General features: G+C 47.1%; 2 protein-coding genes across 2 annotated transcripts; both read right to left on the minus strand.

Moving 5' to 3' along the window:
- Positions 1–5,277: 5,277 nt before the first annotated feature.
- On the minus strand, positions 5,278–10,060 carry LOC102396720 (F-box only protein 27-like). Its single transcript, XM_044931846.2, has 6 exons — positions 9,990–10,060; positions 9,345–9,728; positions 9,092–9,203; positions 8,916–9,011; positions 6,782–6,917; positions 5,278–6,099 (listed from the first exon to the last, which is right to left on the minus strand). Exons 1-6 carry the CDS (start codon positions 10,003–10,005, stop codon positions 5,902–5,904), a joined length of 942 nt encoding a protein of 313 aa, XP_044787781.2. The 5' UTR covers positions 10,006–10,060; the 3' UTR covers positions 5,278–5,901.
- A 10,087-nt stretch (positions 10,061–20,147) lies between these two features.
- On the minus strand, positions 20,148–24,262 carry LOC112580117 (F-box only protein 27-like). Its single transcript, XM_025268272.3, has 6 exons — positions 24,183–24,262; positions 23,535–23,912; positions 23,217–23,331; positions 23,039–23,134; positions 21,655–21,790; positions 20,148–20,988 (listed from the first exon to the last, which is right to left on the minus strand). The coding sequence occupies exons 1-6, from the start codon at positions 24,187–24,189 to the stop codon at positions 20,845–20,847; spliced, it is 876 nt and encodes a 291-aa protein (XP_025124057.3). The 5' UTR covers positions 24,190–24,262; the 3' UTR covers positions 20,148–20,844.
- Positions 24,263–25,117: the final 855 nt, after the last annotated feature.

Here is a 25,117-nt window from a genome sequence, read left to right on the forward strand (position 1 = left end):
AACTGAAAGGCAGGGCAGGATAAACAGTTTGGAATGGGCCATCAGCATGATTTAAGCGGGCTTTGGATTCTTGATGTGCTTTCTAGTTGCTTGCACTGGCTCTGGGATGTTTAAGGCAAAGGAATACAGGCAGACCTTGGAGATTTTGTGTGTTCAATTCTAGACCACTGCAAACAAAGTGAATATCTCAATAAAGCAAGTCAAACGATTTTTTTGGTTTCCCAGTGCAATGATACCATGGGGCTCCCGAGGCCTTTCTGTGTCCCTCATTTCTTTGATTACAGGAGACAGCCTTCATTCAGCCCCAATGACCTTCCCTGAGTTCCAATGGGCAAATTCAATCAGTTGTTAATAAGGGAGGGAATGCAAGATCAGGAAGAAACAAACAGCCAAGAGCAGCCTTGGGGTAAGGTCCTGTTTCTCCATCAATAGATATACACACAACAATATCTTTGAGCTATTTTGCAGATACTGAAATCCCCTCCAGGTGGGAGAAGTTAATGATTACCTTCTATGCTGCCCACAAGCATGTAGACCCCAGACCAGCTGGACATGAAGGTTGATGATGCTGACTCCTACTTACCTCACTACCAGCCCATCAGAAGAAGGTTCACCATCTGATAATGCCTTCTCTGAACAATTGCTGTAAAAGCTCTCACTATCTTCCCCACGTCGGGACACATGGTTTTGAGGGCATTAGCCTGCCATGGGCTTCCCTGGTGGCTCAGGTGGTAAAGAAGACACCTGCAATGCGGGAGACCTGGGTTCGATTCCTGGGTGGGGAAGATCCCCTGAAGGAGTGCATGGCAACCCACTCCAGTATTCTTGCCTGGAGAATCTCATGGACAGAGGAGTCTGGTGGGCTACAGTTCATGGGGTCGCAAAGAGTCGGACACGACTGAGTGACTAAGCACAGCACAGCCTGCTGTGGTCCCCCCTTGCCCAGCAAAGCAATAAAGCTATTCTCTTCTGTGTGTGCTGAGCTTAGTCGCTCAGTCATGTCCGACTCTTTGTGACCCCGTGGACTGTACCCTGCCAGGGTTCTCTGTCCATGGGGATTCTCCAGGCAAGAATACTGGAGTGGGTTGCCATGCCCTCCTTCAGGGGATCTTCCTGACCCAGGGATCGAATGCGGGTCTCCTGCATTGCAACTGGATTCTTTACTGTCTGAGCCACCAGGGAAGCCCCGACAGTTCTGCTCTGCTATGCTAAGTCACTTCAGTCGTGTCCGACTCTGTGTGACCCCATAGACGGCAGCCCACCAGGCTTCCCTGTCCCTGGGATTCTCCAGGCAAGAACACTGGAGTGGGTTGCCATTTTGAGGCCAACCATAAAAGGTCAAAAAGTGAGTGGTGGTCTAGTTCCTAGAAATCTCCACCCCTTCCCCCCAAATAATCTCCCATCTTTCAGCCTATGAAATTACCCAGTCCATAAAATCTAACCACACCATATTTTGGGGCCTCTTCCCTTCTAAGATGGCCCATGTTCTGTCTGTGGAATGTTTCTCTCTAAATAAATTTACTTCTTACCCATTACTTAGTTTCTGAGCGAATTCTTTCTCCATTGAGATATCAAGGACCTGCCTTCATTAACTCCTGAGACCAGGTATGATCTGTTAAAAGACCATGGATTCAATCTGGGTTTTGGCTGGGTTCAAGTCTCACTTGCATCATATATAAGCCAGAATGTCTTCCCTAGATGAAAATATGTTAAATTTATTTCATTGGAACTCAGGGACAGTCTAGGAAGGTGAAGCCTGTTTCCTACAAGCAAGAAATGGGGGTCTTGGAAAGGCTTTTGTACCCAGGGGGATCCTACTCCGTTTTATTTCCCCCTTTTCTTTGACACCCCTCAGTCTTGGGGGAAACACTATGGGACAAGAAAAGAAATCAAGTTTTGGACAGAGAGGTCAATCATAGACTTGTTAGGGGAACTCGGTTTTATGGGGACTCAGATCAAACAGGGAGAAGGCGATGGCACCCACTCCAGTACTCTTGCCTGGAAAATCCCATGGACGGAGGAGCCTGGTGGGCTGCAGTCCATGGGATCGCCGGAAGTCGGACATGACTGAGCGACTTCGCTTTCACTTTTCACTTTCATGCATTGGAGAAGGAAATGGCAACCCACTCCAGTGTTCTTGCCTGGAGAATCCCAGGGACGGGGGAGCCTGATGGGCTGCCGTCTATGGGGTCGCACAGAGTCGGACACGACTGAAGCGACTTAGCAGCAGCAGCAGCAGCAGATCAAACAGAGAAGCTCAGCTGTTTCAAACCATGAGCAACTCCATGGCCACCAGGCACTGGGGTTTCCCCATTCCACCCACCCCCGCCCTCCCTTTAACAGACAGGCCATAGTTTAGGTAGCCAGGATCTTTCTAGCAATGCCACCCCTGCCACCACTGTGCATGTGTTCGTGTATCCCCAAGGCTACCCCCATGGCTGCATATTTGCCAGAAGGACTTGGGGGTCTCTGCATACAGTTGGACTCACTCCTGAGACATACTCCTTTAGAAGGAGAGGCCAAGCTATGTTAACCCTTTTCTGCTACTTCATCAGGCAACTATTTAATCATTGTGACCTCTTCAGTCTAATGGTTGCAGAAAATACACCCTAAAGGTGGTGAGAGTGCATCCAGTTGTAAATGTGCTAAATATCTTGGGTGGAAAAATCCTCTTTGGTAGCTACAACTTCTCTTTAAGTTTGAAATTGTGCCAAAAAAAAAAAAAAAGAATTTGGACGTCCCCGATGGTCCAGTGGTTAAGACTTCGCCTTCCAATGCAGAGGGTGCGGGTTTGATCCCTGGTCAGGGAACTAAGATCCCACATGCCCCGTGGCCAAAAGCCCAAAACACAGAACAAAAACAATGTTATAACAAATTCAATAAAGACTTAAAAAATGGTCTGTATATATATATATATATAAAACAAAATTGAGGCAGTTTTGGTGAAGTGGATGAACCTAGAATCTGTTATATTGAGTGAAGTACATTAGAAAGAGAAAAGCGAGTATTGTATAGTGATGCATATATATATATATCAACAGTATCTGGAAAAATGGTATTAATGAACCTATTTGCACAGAAGGAATGGAGATGCAGATAGAACGGAATTGTGCACACAGTAGGGGAAGGAAAGAGTGGGACGAATGGAAAAATAGCATTGACATATATACACAGCCATGTGTAACATAGATAGCTGGTGAGAAGCTGCTATATACCACAAGGAGCCCAGCCTGGCGCTCTGTGATGATCTAGAGGGATGGGATGGGGGAGGAGAGAGAGGCTCAAGAGGGAGGAGATATATGTATAATTATGGCTGATTTGCATTGTTGTGTGGCGGAAACCAACACAACATTGTAAAGCAATTTTCCTCTAATTAAAAAATAAATAAAACAAAATATTAAAATATACATTAAAAATATAAAGAGAAGGGTGTAAATTGAGGACTGGCCCTAAGTTGAAACTGTTTCTGGGTAATAGAAAGTGACATGGAAATAACAATACTCTTCTCTCTACATTTGCTTGTATACAGAATTCTCCAAACAAAATTTTAAAACCCTGTCAGCAAAGATGTCTTCTAAAAGTGGTTATATCTGAAAGTGAAGGGAAATTGCCCTGGAGGATGCTTCATACTTGTCTGTAACATAGTATTCCTACACACAGATACAGAAAATGAGAAATTCAGGTATGCAAAATGAGTAAGTACAGAAGTAACTTCTATCCACTGTGCACCACTGCGCACCACTGCGGTAAGCCTGTAATGCTTTGGTTCATATTCTTGTTATGAATAGATATATCCAGAAGGGAAGTGAAGTGGCTCAGTCGTGTCCAACTCTTTGCGACCCCTTAGACTGTAGCCTATCAGGCTCCTCCATCCATGGAATTTTCCAGGCAAGAGTACTGGAGTCGGTTGCCATTTCCTTCTTCAGGATATCCAGAAGGTAATCCATAATACAAATGCAAGGAAATATATTTAAATAAGCATGTGTGTAAGTTTAATTGAGGCTTTCCAGGTGGCACTAGTGGTAAAGAACCACCTGCCAATGCAGGAGACCTAAGAGATGCTGGTTCAGTGCCTGGTTTGGGAAGATCCCCTGGAGGAGGGCATGGCAACCCACTCCAGTATTCTTGCCTGGAGAATTTCATGAAAAGAGAAGCCTGGTGGGCTACAGTTCATGGGGTCACACAGAGTCGGACATTACTGAAATAACTTAGCACACATACACACATATTAAATTTGGCATATAGGTACACACACCTACAAATATGCATATAGGTATAATACAACACGTAGGAGTATATATGTGAAAGTTAAATACTATGTTTATTTTTCAGGCAATGGTGTCTATCTTTCCCTTCCTGTAAATTCCTGTCTCATATTCCTTCTATCCAAAGTCCTCCAGTGGAACCAAAAATATCCTCCAGAGTTGAGTCTGAACCAGTATCTATTCCAGGACCACACACTGCATGTGGTCCTGACTCTCGGGTCTGTTTCAACCTGTCAATTCCCCTTTGGATGATACTGACCAAACACCCTCCCCTTGGGGTGTGTCCCATCTTCTACTGCAGGTGGGGGGATACTTCAGGGTGGACACGTCAAAGGCAGCAGCGGCTTCATCTGCTTTCCATCCGGAGACCTGGAGCTCCTTAGGGAACCTGCAGCAGGGAGGGGGCAGCCATGGTCCCTGGACTGGGGTGGGGACAGCCGGATCCTGCCGTTGCAAGGTTCTCTCTCACCCTCATGACCGGAATGTCACAAATGTGGTGTCACTGTGACACTGTGCCCATATCCACTGCCTGCCCAAGGCTTCTAACCCTGGTTGATAACTTGTGACCCCATGATTTCCTTCCATTCAGTTCAGTCACTCAGTCGTGTCCGACTCTTTGCGACCCCATGAATTGCAGCACGCCAGGCCTCCCTGTCCATCACCAACTCCCGGAGTTCACTCAAACTCATGTCCATCGAGTGGGTGATGCCATCCAGCCATTTCATCCTCTGTCGTCCCCTTCTCCTCCTGCCCCCAACCCCTCCCAGCATCAGAGTCTTTTCCAATGAGTCAACTCTTTTCATGAGGTGGCCAAAGTACTGGAGTTTCAGCTTTAGCATCCGTCAGGACTTGGGAAATAAGGTTCTGACTCTGCCATTCTCTCCACTGGAGAATACCGTCTCTAGATGTTTCCTCCTGTACAGTTTTCCCTCAACTGAAACAGCTCCTTACTCTGAATCCAGTAGTCACCCAGGCTGTAACACTGTATTGCTATTAAAAACCGCTGAGACACTTTGGCAAGATTATATTACATTTATTACCTATGATTGGCAGATATGTTCTTGATTTATTCTCTCCATATTTGAAAAGAATTTCAAAATGTAACAAAATAATTTTATACACCATAGGATCCAGGGTAGGGTTGGGCTCAGGGGACCGTATCATTGCTCACAGGGTGGGCAGAACCCTCTGTCTCCAAACAGTTTTTGAGGCAGTTTGACTTCCTGCTCTGAGTCCTGGTCCAAGTCTTGAAACCCCATGAGGTTAAGTTCACCACTGTTGGGGGCTAGGATTTTCTTAGCCATGGGGATGAGCTTCTACTTCAGACATGAGGAGAGGGCTTTCTGCACATGACCAGTGAAGCCTCTGCCACAGAACCAGAAGGAAATGAAGACGGAGGGCACAGGGGCTGAGCCAGAGGGCCTGGCATGGGGGGAGGACGAGGAGCCCTCTCACCATCTCTCCGTCTTCACCTGTGCGTCTCCACTTACTAGAAGAGTGCCTGCCTTAGAGCAGTGGCAACCAGTAAATCTGATATAAGAATGTTCTTCCTGTAGCTTCCAGAACCTGAAGACAGGGCCCCTTAGAAACTTCAACTGGATTCACGAGATCCCCAGAGGCCAGGAGCTACAAGTCCTTAACGCTGAGATGGCTCGGCCAAGGGTCCAAGAGCCTGAAAGGCATGATCAGGTAGTGCCTGACAGACCTGCACGGTCACACTCGGGTGTAATGGATAGTCTCCATGCTGCTCACACGAGAACTCAAAGTCCCGGACCCAGTGTTCAAAAGACACAAAGCGGACACCTTTCTTGAGGTTGGAGAACACGTGGTTGACCTGTAGACAGAGAAAAAGATTAAGTCCCACTATGCCATGGCCTTCCCCTCAAAAGCTGAGTTGGGGGCCTTCTGGCAGATGGTATTACCTAAGATGGCTGCAACCAGGTCTCTACTTCCACACATCCTTCTAGAATCATTCCACTCCTCACCCAGGGGTGGAGTCTAATTCCCACCCCCTTGCATCTGGGCAGGTTTCATTGTAACCAAGAGTGTGGTGGGAGTGATGCTGAGTGACTTTCACCAAGTGACTTCCACAGCAGGATCACAGAGGCAATGCAGCTTCTGCTGGTTTCTCCAGCAGCCTCATGGTGGAGCCCTGAGCCACCAGGAAGCAGCTGCCTGCCTTGAAGCCGCCATGCTGTGAGGAAGCCCAACTAGACCATGCAGGGGGATCCCATGGCCAAGCTCTGAGACTAAACCAAGAGCTGCCTGGCCAGCCACCAGCTGCTGTGTACACACTCACAGCCCACCCTGCCCTTCAACTCCAGCCTGTGTCTGAAGGGAACGACATGAGACCAGAGCCATAAACTCCCAGCAAAATCATCCTCATAGAAACTATGAGAGGAGATAAGATGACTGCTGTTGATATTAAGCAACTAAATTCCAGGGCAATTTGTTAATGCAGCCATAGGTCATCATAGGTTCCACTGTCCTTTCCCACAGCCCTCATAGAGACTCACCTCAAAGAAGAAACCGTTGCCCAACCGATCGCTGGGAAACGGCAAAGGAGAGAAGTGATGCAGGACGGCCTGGTTGGCATCTAAAAGTTGGACAATTAGCCGATATAAACAGTCAGCGTCTCGGTCTTCGAACCACCTAAGGCAGAAGGGAGACTGTGAAGCCTGAACTGGTCACCCCATCCCTTTGGGGGTTTGCCTGCCTCCACCTGAAAGGGCCTGCCATGCATACAAGTGCCAAATGTTGTCATGGGAACTGACACCGTCATTGTCACGGGCCAGCTTGACCCCATTGTATGTCTAACTGAATCCATCTGCACTAAGCACGCTCCCCAGCTGGTCTGCACGTTCATTTCAGGAGGAATGACCTAGACTCCCAGGCTTAAAGGTGCATGTGCGTGCTAAGTCACTCAGTTGTGTCCGACTCTTTGTGACCCTGTGGACTGTAGCCCTCCAGGCTCCTCTGCCCACGGGATTCTCCACACAATAACACAGGAGTGGATTGCCATGCCCTCCTCCAGGGGATCATCCTGACCCAGGGATCAAACCCATGTCTCATATTTCCTGCATTGGCGGACAGGTTCTCTACCACTGGTGCCATCTGGGAAGCCTCAAGGTACCTCCTTCCATTGTCTTATTTCTCATCCTATAATACATTTCAGTGGTGGCCAAGATGTCATTTCCAATGTATACAATGGTAATGTTTTAAGGTACAATTTTTCTTTTTTATCAGTTGTGTAACAGGATTCAGGGGCACCTAAATACAGTGGTGATGGGCTATCCAGCAACATTCAAAGAAATGACCTCCAAATAGATAGCTATGTTTTGATGTAAGAAATTAAAGTTTAAAAAATTAAGAGTAATAGACTATACAAACACACAAACAACTATCTTTCACAGAGACTTCATATCACTCCACTTCTTAGAAACAGATGCCCATTCTACTTCTTCCTGTAGTATTTTGTCTTAATTCTGTATTAATATATTTGTGTGTTCTTCTGACTTACCTTTCATACTGTTCTGTGCCAATCACACAGACACACACACACACACACAAATGGCCTGTCAATATGAAATGGTTGGGGCTGACCACATCCTCCATTATAGTCACATAACGGAGGCCAGCCACTCCAGATCAACAATGTGACTTAGCATGAAGTTCGGAATATGAATTGACCTGGAGGTTAACACATGATAAAGGCCTAGTAAAAACTTGGGTGAGGGTTTCCCTGGTGGCTCAGTGTGTAAGGAACCAGCTTGCCAATGCAGGAGACAGGGTCTTGCTCCCTGATCCAGGAAAAGCCCACATGCCACAGAGGAACTAAGCCCGTGCACCACAGCTACTGAGCCTGAGCGCTAGACCCTGTGCCCTGCAACAAGAGAAGGCCACCACAATGAGAAGCCTGGGCACTGCAACTAGAGAGTAACCCCTGCTCGCCACAGCTAGAGAAGTCTCGTACAGCAGCAAAGACCTAGCAGACCCTATAAATAAGTAAATAACACAATAAAATAAAGACCGAGGGACTTCCCTGGTGGTCCATTGGCTAAGACTCTGGATTCTTAAGTGGGGGCGGGCGGGTTTGATCCCTGGTCAGGGAACTAGATCCTACATGCCAGCCCCTCATGGTGGAATTAAGACCCAGCACAGTAAAGCAAATAGATATTTTTTTAAAAAGCCACTCTTCTCTACAGCTTTTTCTCCACTGAAACAACTGGCTTTGTGGCTGATATATAACCCTGTCTTATGAAGATAGGGAAATGGAGGCACACTGTGACTTGCCCAAGGCCACAAAGCCAGGAAGCTGGGATTTGAGTGTGAGAGGTCTGGTTCCAGAATCTGACCTCTTAGACAACTCTTCTGTCTCGTCCCCTCCTGAACCAAGGAGCATTTCATTTACAGACTAGACTTAGTTGGACCCAAGTCCTCTGCTAGGATCCAACCAGGCATCTTCCAATCCAGGTCCCTTTGGGGGCTGAGAGAGGGTTCAGGGAGAGGATGTTGCTAAGTACTAAAGCTCTGATGGTGATGAAGTCATTCATCTTGCTGCTTATCTAAGGGCTGTTAGGAGACCTACATGAAGTCACCCAAACCAAAGCCAATGCTCAGCTAAAGAGCTGTATTTGTTACCACACTCACCAGTCGGAGACACAGATCTCAATGTTTCCACTATCCAGGAGTTCCCGCCACAGACCCTCCTTCTCCAGGTCCAACACCTGCTTCTGTTGACACCACCTAGGAAAGAGGGAGCAAGGTCAATGAGAACCAAACAAGTACTCGACAACCGCCCGACCCTGGGGAACTAGGGACATCACCTGTAGGTAGACAGGAACCATCTCTGTCTATAGGCCATCAGCGGGCCCACCCTCGCGTTTTCCTCTGCACCCCGGGCAGCCCCTGCGGTCAGCACCATCCGGTTCAAGAATCCTTCCATTAAAAAAAAAAAAGGTTGGTGACTGAGTTCCCCGCCAGCCCACTCGTCCAGGTACAGGCCTCTCGTCTTTCCCATGCCTGCCCCTTTCGCGTCCTCCCACATGCTCCCACAAGGACCCTTTCCTGGGCTCCCACCTAGGCCACGAGAGCTCTGAGAGTTCCGGAGGAGGTTGCGTCCTATGGGTCTGCGCTCGCAGAAGCGGCCCAGGATGCAGGGCCCGGGGTCGTCAGCAGGGGGCAGGCAGGTGCGGATGACGGGCCACAGGTCGGGGTGTTTCCAGGGCAGGATGCTCCGCCACAGGTCCCAGCCGTCCACCACGTCTCGCCAGCGCCGGCACACCCGGCGGCAGTGCCGGAGCAGCGTGCTTGGGGGCAGGTAGCTCAGCACCTCCTGGAGCAGCTCGTTGGGCAGTCGGTTCAGGTCCAGCACCTCCTCGGGTTCCGTGTCCGGAGTGGCAACACTGGCGGGCAGGCCCCCAGAGGCCCACAGGTCGTCCTCGCCAGGCCAGGCTGCCGCTGCTGGAGACCGGGTGTCAAGACGTCAGTTTCCATGACCTCCAGCCTCCACCAGCCCCGCCCCTACCAGCCACACCCCGAGGCTGTCACTCCCCAAAACCCCATCAGCTGCCTCCCTATCTTCATCACCCCCAGCCCTGTCCTCAAGTCCCCTAATTCTCAAGCTGTCCTTGCCAGACTCCCATCTACTCCACTCGCCACCGTGCGCCCCACAGCCGCCCCCCACCCAGTCGCCTCTGGGGCCGTGCAGCCCAGGAGCCCCACCCTCCATCTCACTCATCGCTCCTTGCAGGCAGCCAAGCTTCAGGTACCCCCATCTCTACATCTGCCCTTTTTATTCTCTGGCCCCTCCTTTCTTCCTACCCAGCACCACCCTCCCCCACCCACTCCCACTCCCTTTCTGATTCCATATTCTCTGCCCGCCCCTCCCTTCTCACTGTCCTGCCCCTCCTCCCTCTGCTTGTACTTACAAGCCTGCCCCTCCCTTTCCTCCCTGGGTGATCTCCAGAAAATCCCTCCATTGGGCTGTATTGGGACCATGGGGTAGCTACTCAACTGAAGAAACGCCTTGGAGGAGGGAGGGGTTGGCTCAAGTAGTCAGTCTTGTCATCGTCATCCCCGCCAGTGACCCCTTGGAGTGTCCCTAACCAGGTTGCAGGACTTCCCCAGTGGTCCAGTGGTTATGAATACACCTACCAATGCAGGGGACACGGGTTTGATCCCTGGTCTAGAAAGATCCCACATGCCTAAGCGCAACTAAGCCTGAGCACCACTACAACTGAGCCCACATGTAGTCACTACTGAGGTCTTCGTGTGCCCTAGAGCCCACACACCCTAACAAGAGAAACCACCGCAATGAGGAAGCTGGAAAACTGAAACTAGAGAAAGCCCATGCGCAGCAGCGAAGAACCAGCACCGCCAAAAATAAATGAATAAATTGTCGTTGTTCAGTTGTGTCCAACTCTTTGCGACGCCATGAACTGCCAGGCTTCCCTGTCTTCACTATCTCCCTGAGTTTGAATCCTTGCTTTTAATCTGTATATCAACTCTATCCAGTGTATGTTGGCAATTTGATCTCTGATTCCTCTGCCTTTTCTAAATCCAGTTTGTACATTTGGAAGTTCTTGGTTCATGTACTGCTGAAGCTTAGTTTGAAGGACTTGAGCATAATCTTGCTGGCATGTGCAACTGTATGGTAATTTGAGCATTCTTTGGCATTGCCTTTCTTTGGGATTGGAATGAAAAACTGACTTTTTCCAGTCCTGTGGCCACAGCTGAGTTTTCCAAATTTGCTGACATAATGAGTGCAGCACTTTTACAGCATCATCTTTTAGGATTTGAAATAGCTCAGCTGGAATTCCATCACCTCCACTAACTTTGTTCATAGTAATGCTTTCTAAGGCCCACTTTACTTCACACTTGAGGATGTCTGGCTCAAGGTGAGGGACCACATCAACATGGTTATCTGGGTCATTAAGAGCTTTTTTGTAACATTCTTCTGTGTATTCTTGCCATCTCTTCTTAATCTCTTCTGCTTCTGGGTCTTTGCCATTAAAAAGAAAAAAAAGGCCTTTGGTGCTGAGCAATTGCTGTTATTTGGGTCAGACATCTGAGTCGGAGGCTTCCTATTCATTAGGTCGCATAAAATTCTTATCGCCTTTAAGTACCCAATATCACTAACTCAGAAACCACATTGCACAGGAGAAAACAGGCTCCAGCAGGAAGCAAATGCATTTCCATTTGACTCCCTAAATAAGGGCTGTTGTTGTTGTTTAGTCATGTTGTAAGTCGTATCCAACTCTTCTGTGACCTTATGGACTACAGCCTGCCAGGTTCCTCTGTCCATGGGAGTTCCCAGGCAAGAATACTGAAGTGGGCCGCCATTCCCTTTTCCAGGGGAATCTTCTCAACCCAGGAATGGAACCTATGTCTCCTGGTTGGCACATGGATTCTTTATCACTGAGCCACTGGGGAAGCCCCAGTCCACCTTCATGGAGTCTTTTATTATCAATCAGGGTAATAGTAGATATGGCTATGTCCCTACTTCACAGCTCAGAAAACTGAGGCCAAGTGACCTGCCCAAGGTCACACGGCTGGTAGGTGGCAGAGCTGGGATTTGAACCTAACCAGGTGCCTCAGAGGACTTCCCTGGTAGCTCAGCTGGTAAAGAATCTGCCTGCAATGCAGGACACTTTGGTTCAATTCCTGGGTCAGGAAGATCTGCTGGAGAAGGGATAGGCTACCCACTCCAGTATTCTTGGGTTTCCATGGTGGCTCAGCTGGTAAAAGAATCCACCCACAATGCAGGACACCTGGGTTCAATCCCTAGGTTGGGAAGATCTCCTGGAGAAGGGAATGGCTCCAGTATTCTTGCCTGGAGAATTCCATGGACTGTATAGTCCATGGAGTCACAAGCAGTCAGACGTGACTGAGCGACTTTCACTCAGGCTGGCTCAAGAATCTTTAGTTTTAATCTGTATACTGACTCTATCCAATAAAAATAAAAGGGGAGTTACACATATAATTTCAATATCAGCAAGTAGAACTAGACCTGGATTCTTGCCCACATGGAACTTACCTTCTAGGGAGAGACATGTTAAGTAGGAGGCATGATAAGCAAATTAGATACTATTGGGAAATCAGTAAAAAATAAAATCCCCTGGAATTTCCCTGGCAGTCCAGGGGTTAAGACTCTGAGCTTCCGCTATAGCGGGGTGAGATTGATCCCTGGTCAGGGAATTAAGATCCCTGCATGCCAAGGATTGCGACCAATAAAACCCTCCCCCCGCCCTCCCCCACTGCCACCCTTCTCCTCCAATCCTCTCCACAAATGTAGAAGAGAATAAAACATTTTTAACAAATGAAATAAGCATGAAATCAGACTGTGATTCACATGGGCCATCATGAACATAGACTGAACATGGAAATGACCTCGTACGTTGGAAGGTGGTCAGTGCTATGGGAAATCGAGCAGGAAAGGGGAAAGGAGGCCATCAGCAGTCTGGGTGGGAGACCCTGAATTCTGAGACATGGATTGACTCTTATACGAAACAAATTTCTTTTCAAAGTGTACATTTTCAATGCGACTTTTACTGCCGAGGTTTTCTAACATGTCCCAAATTGGAAGAATGGAAGGAGCACCCTGCTCCAACAGTTCACTCCTGGCCAATCTGTTTTCATCTCTACACCCTCTCACTTGCTCCCCCTGAGCGATTTGAAGCAAATCTTAGAAACCACCTCAGTCCCCGGGGTCGCAAAGAGTTGGACACGGCCAAACAACTCACTCTTTCACACTTTAGAAACCACACCCTTCTGTCCATCAGTTCAGTTCAGTCGCTCAGTTGTGTCCAACTCTTTGTGACCCCATGGATCGCAGCACGCCAGGTCTCCCTGTCCATCACCAACTTCCGGAGTTCACTCAGACTCATGTCCATCAAGTCAGTGATGCCATCCAGCCATCTCATCCTCTGTCGTCCCCTTCTCCTCCTGCCCCCAATCCCTCCCAGCATCACAGTCTTTTCCAATGAGTCAACTCTTCGCATGAGGTGGCCAAAGTACTGGAGTTTCAGCTTTAGCATCATTCCTTCCAAAGAAATCCCAGGGCTGATCTCCTTCAGAGTGGACTGGTCTGATCTCCTTGCAGTCCAAGGGACTCTCAAGAGTCTTCTCCAACACCACAGTTCAAAAGCATCAATTCTTCGGCACTCAGCTTTCTTCACAGTCCAACTCTCACATCCATACATGACCATTGGAAAAACCATAGCCTTGACTAGACGGACCTTTGTTGGCAAAGTAATGTCTCTGCTTTTGAATATGCTATCTAGGTTGGTCATAACTTTCCTTCCAAGGAGTAAGCGTCTTTTAATTTCATGGCTGCAGTCACCATCTGCAGTGATTTTGGAGCCCCCAAAAATAAAGTCTGACACTGTTTCCACTGTTTCCCCATCTATTTCCCATGAACTGATGGGACCAGATGCCATGATCTTAGTTTTCTGAATGTTGAGCTTGAAGCCAACTTTTTCACTCTCCACTTTCACTTTCATCAAGAGGCTTTTTAGTTCCTCTTCACTTTCTGCCATAAGGGTGGTGTCACCTGCATATCTGAGGTTATTATTTCTCCCGGCAATCTTGATTCCAGCTTGTGCTTCTTCCAGCCCAGCGTTTCTCATGATGTACTCTGCATAGAAGTTAAATAAGCAGGGTGACAATATACAGCCTTGACGTATTCCTTTTCCTATTTGGAACCAGTCTGTTGTTCCATGTCCAGTTCTAACTGTTGCTTCCTGACCTGCATACAAATTTCTCAAGAGGCAGGTCAGGTGGTCTGGTACTCCCATCTCTTTCAGAATTTTCCACAGTTTCTTGTGATTTACACAGTCAAAGGCTTTGGCATAGTCAATAAAGCAGAAATAGATGTTTTTCTGGAACTCTCTTGCTTTTTCCATGATCCAGAGGATGTTGGCAATTTGATCTCTTGTTCCTCTGCCTTTTCTAAAACCGGCTTGAACATCTGAAAGTTCATGGTTCACATATTGCTGAAGCCTGGCTTAGAGAATTTTGAGCATTATTTTACTAGCGTGTGAGATGAGTGTAATTGTGCGGTAGTTTGAGCATTCTTTGGCATTGCCTTTCTTTGGGATTGGAATGAAAACTGACCTTTTCCAGTCCTGTGGCCACTGCTGAGTTTTCCAAATTTGCTGGCATATTGAGTGCAACACTTTCACAGCATCATCTTTCAGGATTTGAAAGAGCTCAACTGGAATTCCATCACCTCCACTAGCTTTGTTCGTAGTGATGCTTTCTAAGGCCCACTTGACTTCACATTCCAGGATGTCTGGCTCTAGGTGAGTGATCACACCATCGTGATTATCTGGGTCGTGAAGATCTTTTTTGTACAGTTCTTCTGTGTATTCTTGCCACTTCTTCTTAATATCTTCTGCTTCTGTTAGGTCCATACCATTTCTGTCCTTTATCGAGCCCATCTTTGCATGAAACATTCCCTTGGTATCTCTAGTTTTCTTGAAGAGATCTCTAGTCTTTCCCATTCTGTTGTTTTCCTCTATTTCTTTGCATTGATCGCCGAGGAAGGCTTTCTTATCTCGTCTTGCTATTCTTTGGAACTCTGCATTCAGATGCTTATATCTTTCCTTTTTTCCTTTGCTTTTCGTTTCTCTTCTTTTCACAGCAATTTGTAAGGCCTCCTCAGACAGCCATTTTGCTTTTTTGCATTTCTTTTCCGTGGGGATGGTCTTGATCCCTGTCTCCTGTACAATATCACGAACCTCCATCCATAGTTCATCAGGCACTCTATCTATCAGATGTAGTCCCTTAAATCTATTTCTCGCTTCCACTGTATAATCATAAGGGATTTGATTTAGGTCATACCTGAATGGTCTAGTGGTTTTCCCTCCTTTCTTCAATTTAAGTCTGAATTTGGCAATAAGGAGTTCATATTGCTTCTGTCCATAGCAATACATTATTTTTTTGATGTAATCTGTTTGCTAATGAGATTATGAAAATTGATTGGATCCAATCAGGGGTTTAAAAAGTGGTTTGAAAAAATCGGTAAAAAAATCTTCAAGTAAAGCTCAAAGGGAAAATACTGACAAGCAAGTCTGCGTCTCCATTCTTCAATTTCCTCCTGAGAGACCATCACCGTTAATTTTTGGAATCATATCTCATGGAGTATGCTGATTAAGAAGAAAAACAAATATAACTGTGTGCCAAAAGGGCTTTCCACCTAGAAGATAATGCTCTTAGAGTAATGGCTTCCAGGAGGGGAAGGAGTATAACGCCCCCCAGGGGCCTTTTGAGAAAGTTAGGGCTCCTTTTATGTCACAGTAATGGGAGTGCTTTTCGGAAGCCGTGCTCGGGACAGCGCCCCCTAGGGGAGAGCCGTCCTGGATTCCTCCCTCTGGTCAATGTTGTGCGTGCTTTCCGATAGGAGGAAAGCTCCCAGATGGGCAGTCACTCACTCCAACTCCATCTGGCTTCATGTACATTTGGAACAGAGCCAGTGCTCGTGAACACTTATCTTAACTCTTAAATGGCCAGGAGGGAGCTTTTTTTTGACATTTAGAGAAAGTCAGCTTGATAAAACACCTTTTCAAAATTCTGACCCTGAGAGAGTCAACGATCTCCTAGGAGAAACCTTAAAGTTATAACTCTTGGTATGTCCTTGAAAGGTAAAACAGCCCACATCATCTGAGACTACAGCCTTAGCTCAATTAGTGGAGTTTAAAACAGAAAGGGAGAGAAAAAAGTGGGAGAGGGACAGAGGCTTTCCGAAACTTAAGCAGTGAAGGTATGAGATCTCTGTCTGTGCCTATCTAGATGTATGTATTAGTCACTCAGTCGTATCTGACTCTTTGCGACCTCCTGGATTTAGCCCACCAGGCTCCTCTGTGCATGGGATTCTCCAGGCAAGAATACTGGAGAGGGTTGCCATGCCTTTATCCAGGGGATCTTCCTAACCTAGGGATTGAACCCAGGTCTCCTGCATTGTCAGGCAGATTTTTTACCGTCTGAGCCACCAGGGAAGCCCAATGTCTGTGTGTACATTAAAAATATATGTCCTTATCTCTGGATGGTGCTATCAAAATATTACAACATTAATACTGTTAACAATATTCATTTTTTCCCATCTAAAAGTATGGGATATCTTTCCATTTCTTTGAATCACCTTCAATTTCCTTTATCAATATTTTATAGTTCTCAGCATATAAGATTTTCACCTCCTTTGTCAAATTTATTTCTAAGGTATTTATTTTTTGATGGAATTTTTTGTTTGTTTAAATATTTATGTACTTGGCTGTGTTGGGTCTTAGCTGTGGCATGCAGAATCTCTGCTGCGGCTTTCTAATTGTGGCTCACAGGCTCCGGAGTGTGACGGCTCAGTACTTGCCTGTGGGCTTAGTTACTCTGAGGTATGTGGGATCTTAGTTCCCTGACCAGGGATCAGACCCTTGTCCCCTGCATTGCAAGGTGAATTCTTAACCAGTGGATCACAAGGGTTGTCTGTGTGGAAATTTTAAAAGGGCTTTTTTTTTTTTTTTCCACTTTTTGATATTTCATTGTCAGGGTAAAGAAATGCAACAGATTTCTGTGTGTTAATCTTGTATTCTGCTACCTCAATGAATTCGTTTGTCAGTTCCAGTATTTTTGTGTAAAGTCTTTAATGCTTTTTCTATATAGTAGCATGTCATCTGCATTTAAGGCAGCTTCACCTCTTCTCTTCCAATTTGGATGTCCTTTCTTGTCTCACCCTGGTTGCTAGGACTCCCAATATAATGTAGTATAGAAGTGGTGGGAGTGGGCCTCTATATCTTGTTTCAGATTAGTGGGAAGGCTTTCATTTTTCACTGTTGTGCATTCTGTTGACTGTAGATTTGTCGTAAGTAGCTATAATTATATTGAGATGTGATCCCTCTATACTCACTTTGACACGAGTTTTTATTGTGGGTGGATGTTGGATATTATCAAATGCTTTTTCTGCATCTATTGAGATGATCACGTGGTTTCTGTCCTTTGTTGATGTGGTGTATCACGTTGATTGACTTGCATATGTTGAATCATCCTTGTGATGCTGGGATGAACCCAGCTTGATAATGGTGTATGCTCTTTGTTGGATTTGGTTTACTAGTATTTTGTTGAGAATTTTTGCATCTATATCCATCAAAGATATTGGTCCATAGTTTTCCTTTTTGGAGTGGTTTTATCTGGTTTTGGTATCAGGGTGATGGTGGCTCATAGAATGACTTTGAGAGTGTTCTGTCCTGCAGTTATTTGGAAGAGTGTGAGAGCAATCCGTAAAGGTTCTCCTTACGTTTGGTAGAATTCCCAAGTGAAGCCATCAGTCCTGGACTTTCGTTTGCAGGGAGTTTTAAAATTGCAAAATCGATTTCACTTCTAGTGATAGGTTTATTCAAATTATCTATTTCTTCCTGATTCAGTTTTGTTGTATGGGTTGTATGTTTCTAGAAACTTGTCTATTTCTTCTAGGTTGTCTAAAATGTTGGCATATAATTGTTCATAGTATTCTCTTAATTTAAAAAAAAATGCCTGTAATATCCGTTGCTATTTCTCCTCTTTCTTTGGAAGCTTATTCACTTTATTTTTCAGCTGTGCTGGGTCCTAGCCGCTGTGCCCAGGCTTTGTCTAGTTGCGGAGAGCAGGAGCTACTCTTGTGCGCAGTGCGTGGGCTTCTCACAGCGGTGGCTTCTCTTGTTGCGGAGCGTGGGCGCTAGGCAGGAGGCTTTAGAAGTTGCAGCACATGGGCTTAGTAGTTGAGGTTCATGGGCTCGGGCGCTCCGTGGCATGTGGGATCTTCTCGGACCAGGGGTTGAATCTATGTTCTCTACATTAGCAGATGGATTCTTAACCACTGGATCACCAGGGAAGTCCAGCATGTGGGATCTTAGTACCTGGACCAGGAATTGAACTGGTGCCCCTGAAATGGAAGCACAGAGTTCTAACCGCTGGACCATGAGGGAATTCCCATTTTTGCCCCATTTCTTCTTGTTGAATTCTTATATTATTTATTTGGGTCCTCTCGCTTTTCTCCTTGGAGAGCAGGCCAGAGCTTTGTCTATTTTGTTTACCCTTTCAAAAAACTGGCTCTTGATTTTATTATTTTTATTCTTTGAAAAAGTGTATGTTATTTCTTTCCTTCTGCTGACTTTAGGCTTTCTTTAGTCTTCCTTTTTCTTAGTTCTTTAGGTGCTGGGTTAGGTTGTTTATGTCAGGGCTTGCTGGTTGTTTGTTTTTTGGGAAAGCCTGCATCACTATGAATGCTCCTCTTAGAACTGCTTTTGCTGCATCCCATAGATTTTGCATGGTTATGTTTTCAATGTGATTTGTCTCAAGATAGTTTTAAATTTCCTCTTTGATTTCATCATTGACCCATCATTTTTTTTTAACTAGCATGTTGTTTAGCTTCCATGGAACAATTATTTTTCCTGTAGTTTTCTAGTTTCATGCTGTTGTGGCCTAAAAAGGTATATGTGTGTGTGTATATATATATACACACACACATATATATACATACACATACACACATGCATATATCTATGTATATAGTGTGTGTATATATATATATACACACACACACACACACACACACATACCTACATACATGGGTGTGTGCTAAGTCATTTCAGTTGTGTCTGACTCTGTGAGTAGCCAATGGACTGTGGCCCAAATGGCTCCTCTGTCCGTGGGATTCTCCAGGCAAGAATATTGGAGTAAGTTGCCATGCCACCTGCAGGTGATCTTCCAGACCCAGGGATTGAACCTGAGTCTTACGACTCTTGCATTGGCAGGTGGGTTCTTTCCCACTAGTGCCACCTGGGAAGCCTGTACATACTTACACATACGCATATATGGACAATAAAAATAGAAGGGTATTTGTATGTCCAAATTAAATTCTATGGTTGCCTTTCCTTTTTCTTGTTCATCGGTTGTGTCTGTACCGGGCCTCTGTTGCTCTGTGCGGGTTTTCTCTAGCTGTGGTACGTGGGCTTCTCACTATGGTGGCTTCTCTTGTGGAGCACAGGCTCCAGAGCATGTGCTCAGTAGTTGTGGCCACGGACTTAGTTGCTCCTCTGCATGAGGAATCTTCCTGGAGCAGGGATCGAACCCATGTCCCCTGCATTGGTAGGCAGACTCTTAACCACCGGACCAGCGATTGCTTTTTCTTTAGGGCAATTGTCTCCACCTTTAATTTTCTGTAAATGCCTGATTCATATTCCTCATATCCAAATTCCTCCAGTTGACCCCAAAATATTCTCCAGAGCTAAACTGTCCTAACTATGACCCAGGCCAGAGCAATAGAGCTCATTAGAGCAGGAGGAAGGACCACACAAGATCCTTCAGGACCCACGTTACATGTGGTCACAACTCTTAGGTCTGTTTCAACCTGTCTACTCCCCTTAGAATGAAACTGACAAAATACCCTCCCCTCAGGGTGTGTCCCATCTTCTGCAGGTGGGGGGACACTTCAGGGTGGACACATCAAAGGCAGCAGCGGCTTCAACTGCTTTCCATCCGGAGACCTGGAGCTCCTTAGGGATCCTGTAGCAGGGAGGGGGCAGCCATGGCCCCTGGACTGGGGTGGGGGCAGCCAGATCCTGCCGTTGGATGGTTCTCTCACCCTTGTGGCCAGAATGTCACAAATGTGGTGTCCCTGTGACACGGTGCCCGGGTCCACCACAGGCCTAAGTCTTAATGCTGCTTGATAACCTTTGACCCCATGATTTCCTTGGGGCTTGGGAAATAGGGTTCTGACTTCCATTCTTTCCAGTGGAGAACACCTTCTCTTGATGCTTTCTTCTGCACAGTTTTTCCTCAACTGAAACTTACTCTGAACCAAGTAGTCACCAATGCAGTTAACAATGTTTTTCTATTAAAAAAGAGCTGAGACACTTTTGGCAAAGTTATATGTATTACCTATGATTTAAAAGATGTTCCTTAATTATCTTCTCCATATTTGAAAAGAATTTCAAAATTACAAAGTAATTTTACATACAATACAATCCAGGGTAGGGGTGGGCTCAGGGGACGACTTCATTGTTCACAGGGTGGGCAGGACCCTCTGCCTCCAAACAGTTTTTGAGGTAGTTTGACTTTCTGCTCTGAGTCCTAGTCCCAGTCTTGAAACCCCACGAGGTTAAGCTCACCACCAGTGGGGGCTGGAATTTTCTCAGCCATGGGGATGAGCTTCTAGATACGAGGAGAGGGCTTCCTACATGGGACCAATAAAGCTTCTGATGCAGAACCAGGAGGAGACGAGGGCAGAGGGCATGTGGGTTGAACCAGAGGTGCCTGGCGTCGGGGGAGGGTGAGGAGCCTTGTCCCTCTACAGCATTTCACGGGTTCACCCATGGACCTCCACTCGGTAGAACAGGAGTTGTCTTCGAGTAGCAGCAGCCAATAAATCTGATGGAAGAGCTTTCTTCTTGTAGCTTCCGGAATTTAAAGACAGGGCCCAGTAGAAGCTTTGACTGGATTCATGAGGTTCCCAGAGGCCAGGCAGCTACAAGTCCCCAAGTACTGAGATGGCTCAGCCACTAGTCCCAGCTCCTGGAAGGAAGGTCAGGTGGTCTTCAAGGACAGCCCTTGATTAGGGTAGACAGACCTGCACGATGACACTGGAGTTCATCAGACAGACTCCATACTGCTCATGTCTGAACTCCAAGTCCCAGATGTGGCGTTCAAAAGACACAAAGCGAACGCCCTCCTTGATGTTGGAGAACACGTGGCTGGCCTGTAGACAGAAAAATAGGTTAATTTTCAGTGTGTTTTCAAAAGCTGAGTTAGAGCTTCTGGCAGGTGATGTTTTCCCTAGATGGCTGTAACAATGTCTCCACTTCCCCATGTCCTTCTAGAATCATGCCTCTCCTCACCCAGGGGTGGAGTCTAATTCCCACCCCCTTGAATCTGGGAGGGTTTCACTGTAACCAAGAAAGTGGTGGGAGTGATGCTGAGTGATTTTCACCAAGTGACTTCCATTGTGGGGTCAGAGGCAATGCAGCTTCTGCTAGTTTCTCCAGCAGCCTCATGGAGCCCTGAGCCACCAGAAAGCAGCTGCCTGCCCCAAAGCCACCATGCTGTGAGGAAGCCCCAGCTAGAGCAAACAGGGAGATCCCAAGGCCAAGCTCTGAGACTAAACCCAGAGCTGCCTGGCCAGCCACCAGCTGCTGTGTACACACTCACAGCCCACCCTGCCCTTTGGCTCCAGCCAGTGTCTGAAGGGAACTACCTGAGAGACCGGAGCCAGAAACTCCCAGCAGAGCCCTCTTTATAGAAACCATGAAACGTGATGAAATGAGTGCTGTTGTTATTAAGTCACTATATTTGAGGGCAATTTGTTACACAGCTGTAGATCATCATAAGCCCCACTGTCCTTTCCCACACCCCTGCAGAGACTCACCCGAGAAGAGACACTGTTTCTACCACGCCGGATGGGAAAAGGCAGTGGAGAGAAATGGTCCAGGATGGCCTGGTTGGCATCTAGAAGATGGACAGTTAGCTGATATATGCAGTCAATTCCTTGTCGGTCGTTCCGCCTGTGGGAGAAGGGAAAACTTGAAGGTTAAACTTGCCTTCCCATCTCGCTGGGGGTCTACCTGCTTCATCTGAATGGCTTTCTCATGCATGCAAGTGCAAAATAGTTCTGTGGTCCCCAGGACTTCCACCATCGGTGTCATGTTGGAGCTCAGCCCCTCTGCATCCCCAATGAATCAGTCTACACTAAAGAAGCTCCCCAGCCACTCTGCATGCACATTCATTTCAGAAGTAATGAACTAGAGCCATGCTCTTCAAGGTACTTCCTCCCATATTATTTCTCATCCTGTGATGAGATTTTTCCACTGGTGGCAAAAGATGTGACTTCTAATGTGTACAATGGTGATGTTTTTAAGATACAATTTTCTTTCCTATCATTTAAACAGATCCAGGGAAATCTACTGGAGAAGAGCATGGCAATCCACTCTAGTATTCTTGCCTGGAGAATCCCGTGGACAGAGGAGCCTGGTGGGCTACAGTCTATGGGGTCACAACTGAAGTGACTGAGCACAGCACAGCATAGAGAAATCTACATAAATTAGTGATGGGATATCCAACAAGATTCAAAGACAGAATATCCCATGTCCTTCAGTGGTAAATGGCTAAATTATGGTATATTCCTGTAATGGGATATTATAAACCAGTGAAAGTAAAGTAACAGCAGCTCCATACAATTAGGGATGAATTTACAAACATGTTATTGGTTAAAAGAAGACATATACTATATACTGTACAACTCCATATATATTAAATGTCCAAATGAACAAAACTGATCTATGGCAACAGAATTCAGGATGGTACTACCCTTGGGTTGAAAGTGATGGGGAACAGAGCATGAGGGCTGATGGGGGCGGGGTTTGCTAGCAATGTTCTGTTCTTGATTGAAATGAATGTGTTCACTTTGTGATAATTCACTGCATTGCACAACCAAGATACGTGCTTTTTTGGTGATTGAAATTAAAAATGTAAAAATAATTAAGAGTAATAACTGGTGTAAATACACAGTTATCTCGTTTTACAGAGACTTCCCATCACCCCACTTCTTTAGACATAGAAGTCCATTCTACTTCTCCCAGAGAATTTTGTCCTAATGTCATATTCATGCATTTTTATATTATTCTCATTTGCCATTCATACTGTTCTGTGCCAACTGCACACAGGTACATACAAAGAACACAATTAGAAATTAAAAAAATTTCAAGCCAAGATCAGTGATCAGCCGAAGGGCCGTTTTTTGTCATGACACTCACCAGTCAGAGACACAGATCTCAATGTTTCCACTATCCAGGAGTTCACGCCACAGACCCTCCTTCTCCAGGTCCAACACCTGCTTCTTATGATACCTCCTAGGAAAGAGGGGGAAAGGTCAGTGAGAACCGGGCAAGTACTCAACAACAGCTCTGGCCCTTGGGGAAGAGGGACGTTCACCTGTAGGAAGACAGGAAGCTGGTTTGCATATAGGCCCTCGGCATGACCTCCAAGTTTTCCTTCTCCTCCTTCCAGTCATCTTCACGGCTCAGCACGGTCCATTTCTGGAAGCCTCCTGTTAAATGAAAACAGTTAGTGCCCAAGTTCCTTGCCAACTCACCTGCCCAGGTATTAAGTCTCCCCGGGGGTTTCCCTTGGGGAAACTCCCGCTCGTCTCTTGGGATCCAGTTCCACCCGGTTCACGGAGTCCAAGCGCCCCATGCGTCTGGCCCCTCCCACCTTCTCCCTGGAGTAAGACCTCTTTCCTGGGCTCCCCACCTAGGCCACGAGGGCTCCGGAGGAGGTTGCGTCCTATGGGTCTGCGCTCGCAGAAGCGGCCCAGGATGCAGGGCCCTGGGTTGTCAGCAGGGGGCAAGCAGGTGCGGATGACGGGCCACAGGTTGGGGTGTTTCCAGGGCAGGATGCTCCGCCACAGGTCCCAGTCATCCACCACGTCTCGCCAGCGCCGGCACACCGGGCGGCAGTGCCGGATCAGCATGCGTGGAGGCAGGTAGCTCAGCACCTCCCGGAGCATCTCAATCGGCAGTTGGTTCGGGCCTGGCGTCTCCTTGGGTTCAGGCTTCAGAGAGCAAACACTGACTGGCCAGTTTCTGGAAGCTGAGGTACACATGGTCTCCTCTCCAGGCTTGGTTGCCGCTGCGGGAGAGTCAGTGTCCAAATGTCAGGGACCTGCAGCTCCGACGGCCAGACCCCGCCAGCTGCCCTCCAAGAGTGCCATTCCCAAACCCTGCCAGCTGCCTCTCCATCCTCACCACCCCCACCAGGCCCATCCTCAAGTCCCCAGACTCTCAACCCATGCTTTGCCAGCCGACTACTACAGACCCTCTCCTCCACAGGAAGCACAGCACAGCGCAGCCAACCCCCACCCAGCCCACCCCCGTGGCCTCGCAGACCCCAGAGTCATACCCTGCATCTCAGCCAGTGCTCCTGGTGGGCTAGCCGGTCACCTTGTTTTCTGAGCCTCCAGCGCCAAGTCTGCCCTTTTTATAGGCCGCCCCTCCCTAATACTAGCACCGTCCACCAGGCCCCGCCCCTTGCCCCACCTTCTCACTGACTATCCAATCTACCCCTCCGCTCCCTTCTCACTGTCAGGCCCCCTCCTCCCTCGGCCTTGAACCAATTTACTAGCCAGCCCCTCTGGCCCCACCCCTCATATTCTCCAGAACCCCTTCATCAGGTTATACTCAGACTAGGGGAATTAATATGGAGCCAAATGTGACATGGACAATGTTGTCGGACATTTATTACTACAAATGTTCTAGAAGTTCCCCAAATTTTAAGTATTCCAAGATGCAGTCATGTTTCTAGCTATTGCTGCTGCTGCTGCTAAGTTGCTCCAGTCGTGTCCGACTCTGTGCGACCCCATAGACGGCAGCCCACCAGGCTCCCCCGTCCCTGGGATTCTCCAGGCAAGAACACTGGAGTGGGTTGCCATTTCCTTCTCCAATGCATGAAAGTGAAAGTGAAGTCGCTCAGTCGTGTCCGACCCTTAGCGACCCCATGGACTGCAGCCTACCAGGCTCCTCCGTCCATGGGAGTTTCCAGGCAAGAGTACTGGAGTGGGGTGCCATTGCCTTCTGCCTACTAGCTATTATTAATATCTTAAAATTTGTATGTCACAGAAATAGCCAAATTTCTTTGATGATTGCATAGTTATCAGGTCTTTAACCATGCGTAAGTCTTTTGCCCTTGTAGATGGTTATTGTCTTACACCAATGCTTTTACAAAAATGCTTGTCGATGACTTGCTTTTATGCTACAAAACTAAATTATACTTGGTAGCAAGGGACTTTCACTTTGTGTGATGGTTATTTCAGAAACGACTCTCTTATGGAAGGCTAC

Source organism: Bubalus bubalis, chromosome 18 (assembly GCF_019923935.1).
Source record: "Bubalus bubalis isolate 160015118507 breed Murrah chromosome 18, NDDB_SH_1, whole genome shotgun sequence".
NCBI lineage: Eukaryota > Metazoa > Chordata > Mammalia > Artiodactyla > Bovidae > Bubalus > Bubalus bubalis.

What these genes read in the sequence shown, in the direction of transcription:
- LOC102396720 (XM_044931846.2), bottom strand. An exon ending in TCAGAGCTCTCGTGGCCTAG is followed by an intron (nt 9,204 to 9,344) that starts GTGGGAGCCCAG and finishes TTTTAATGGAAG; the next exon opens with GATTCTTGAACCGGATGGTG. An exon ending in TGGTTCCTGTCTACCTACAG is followed by an intron (nt 9,012 to 9,091) that starts GTGATGTCCCTA and finishes CCTCTTTCCTAG; the next exon opens with GTGGTGTCAACAGAAGCAGG.
- LOC112580117 (XM_025268272.3), bottom strand. An exon ending in CCGGAGCCCTCGTGGCCTAG is followed by an intron (nt 23,332 to 23,534) that starts GTGGGGAGCCCA and finishes TTCATTTAACAG; the next exon opens with GAGGCTTCCAGAAATGGACC. An exon ending in GAGATCTGTGTCTCTGACTG is followed by an intron (nt 21,791 to 23,038) that starts GTGAGTGTCATG and finishes CTTCTCCCACAG; the next exon opens with GCGGAACGACCGACAAGGAA.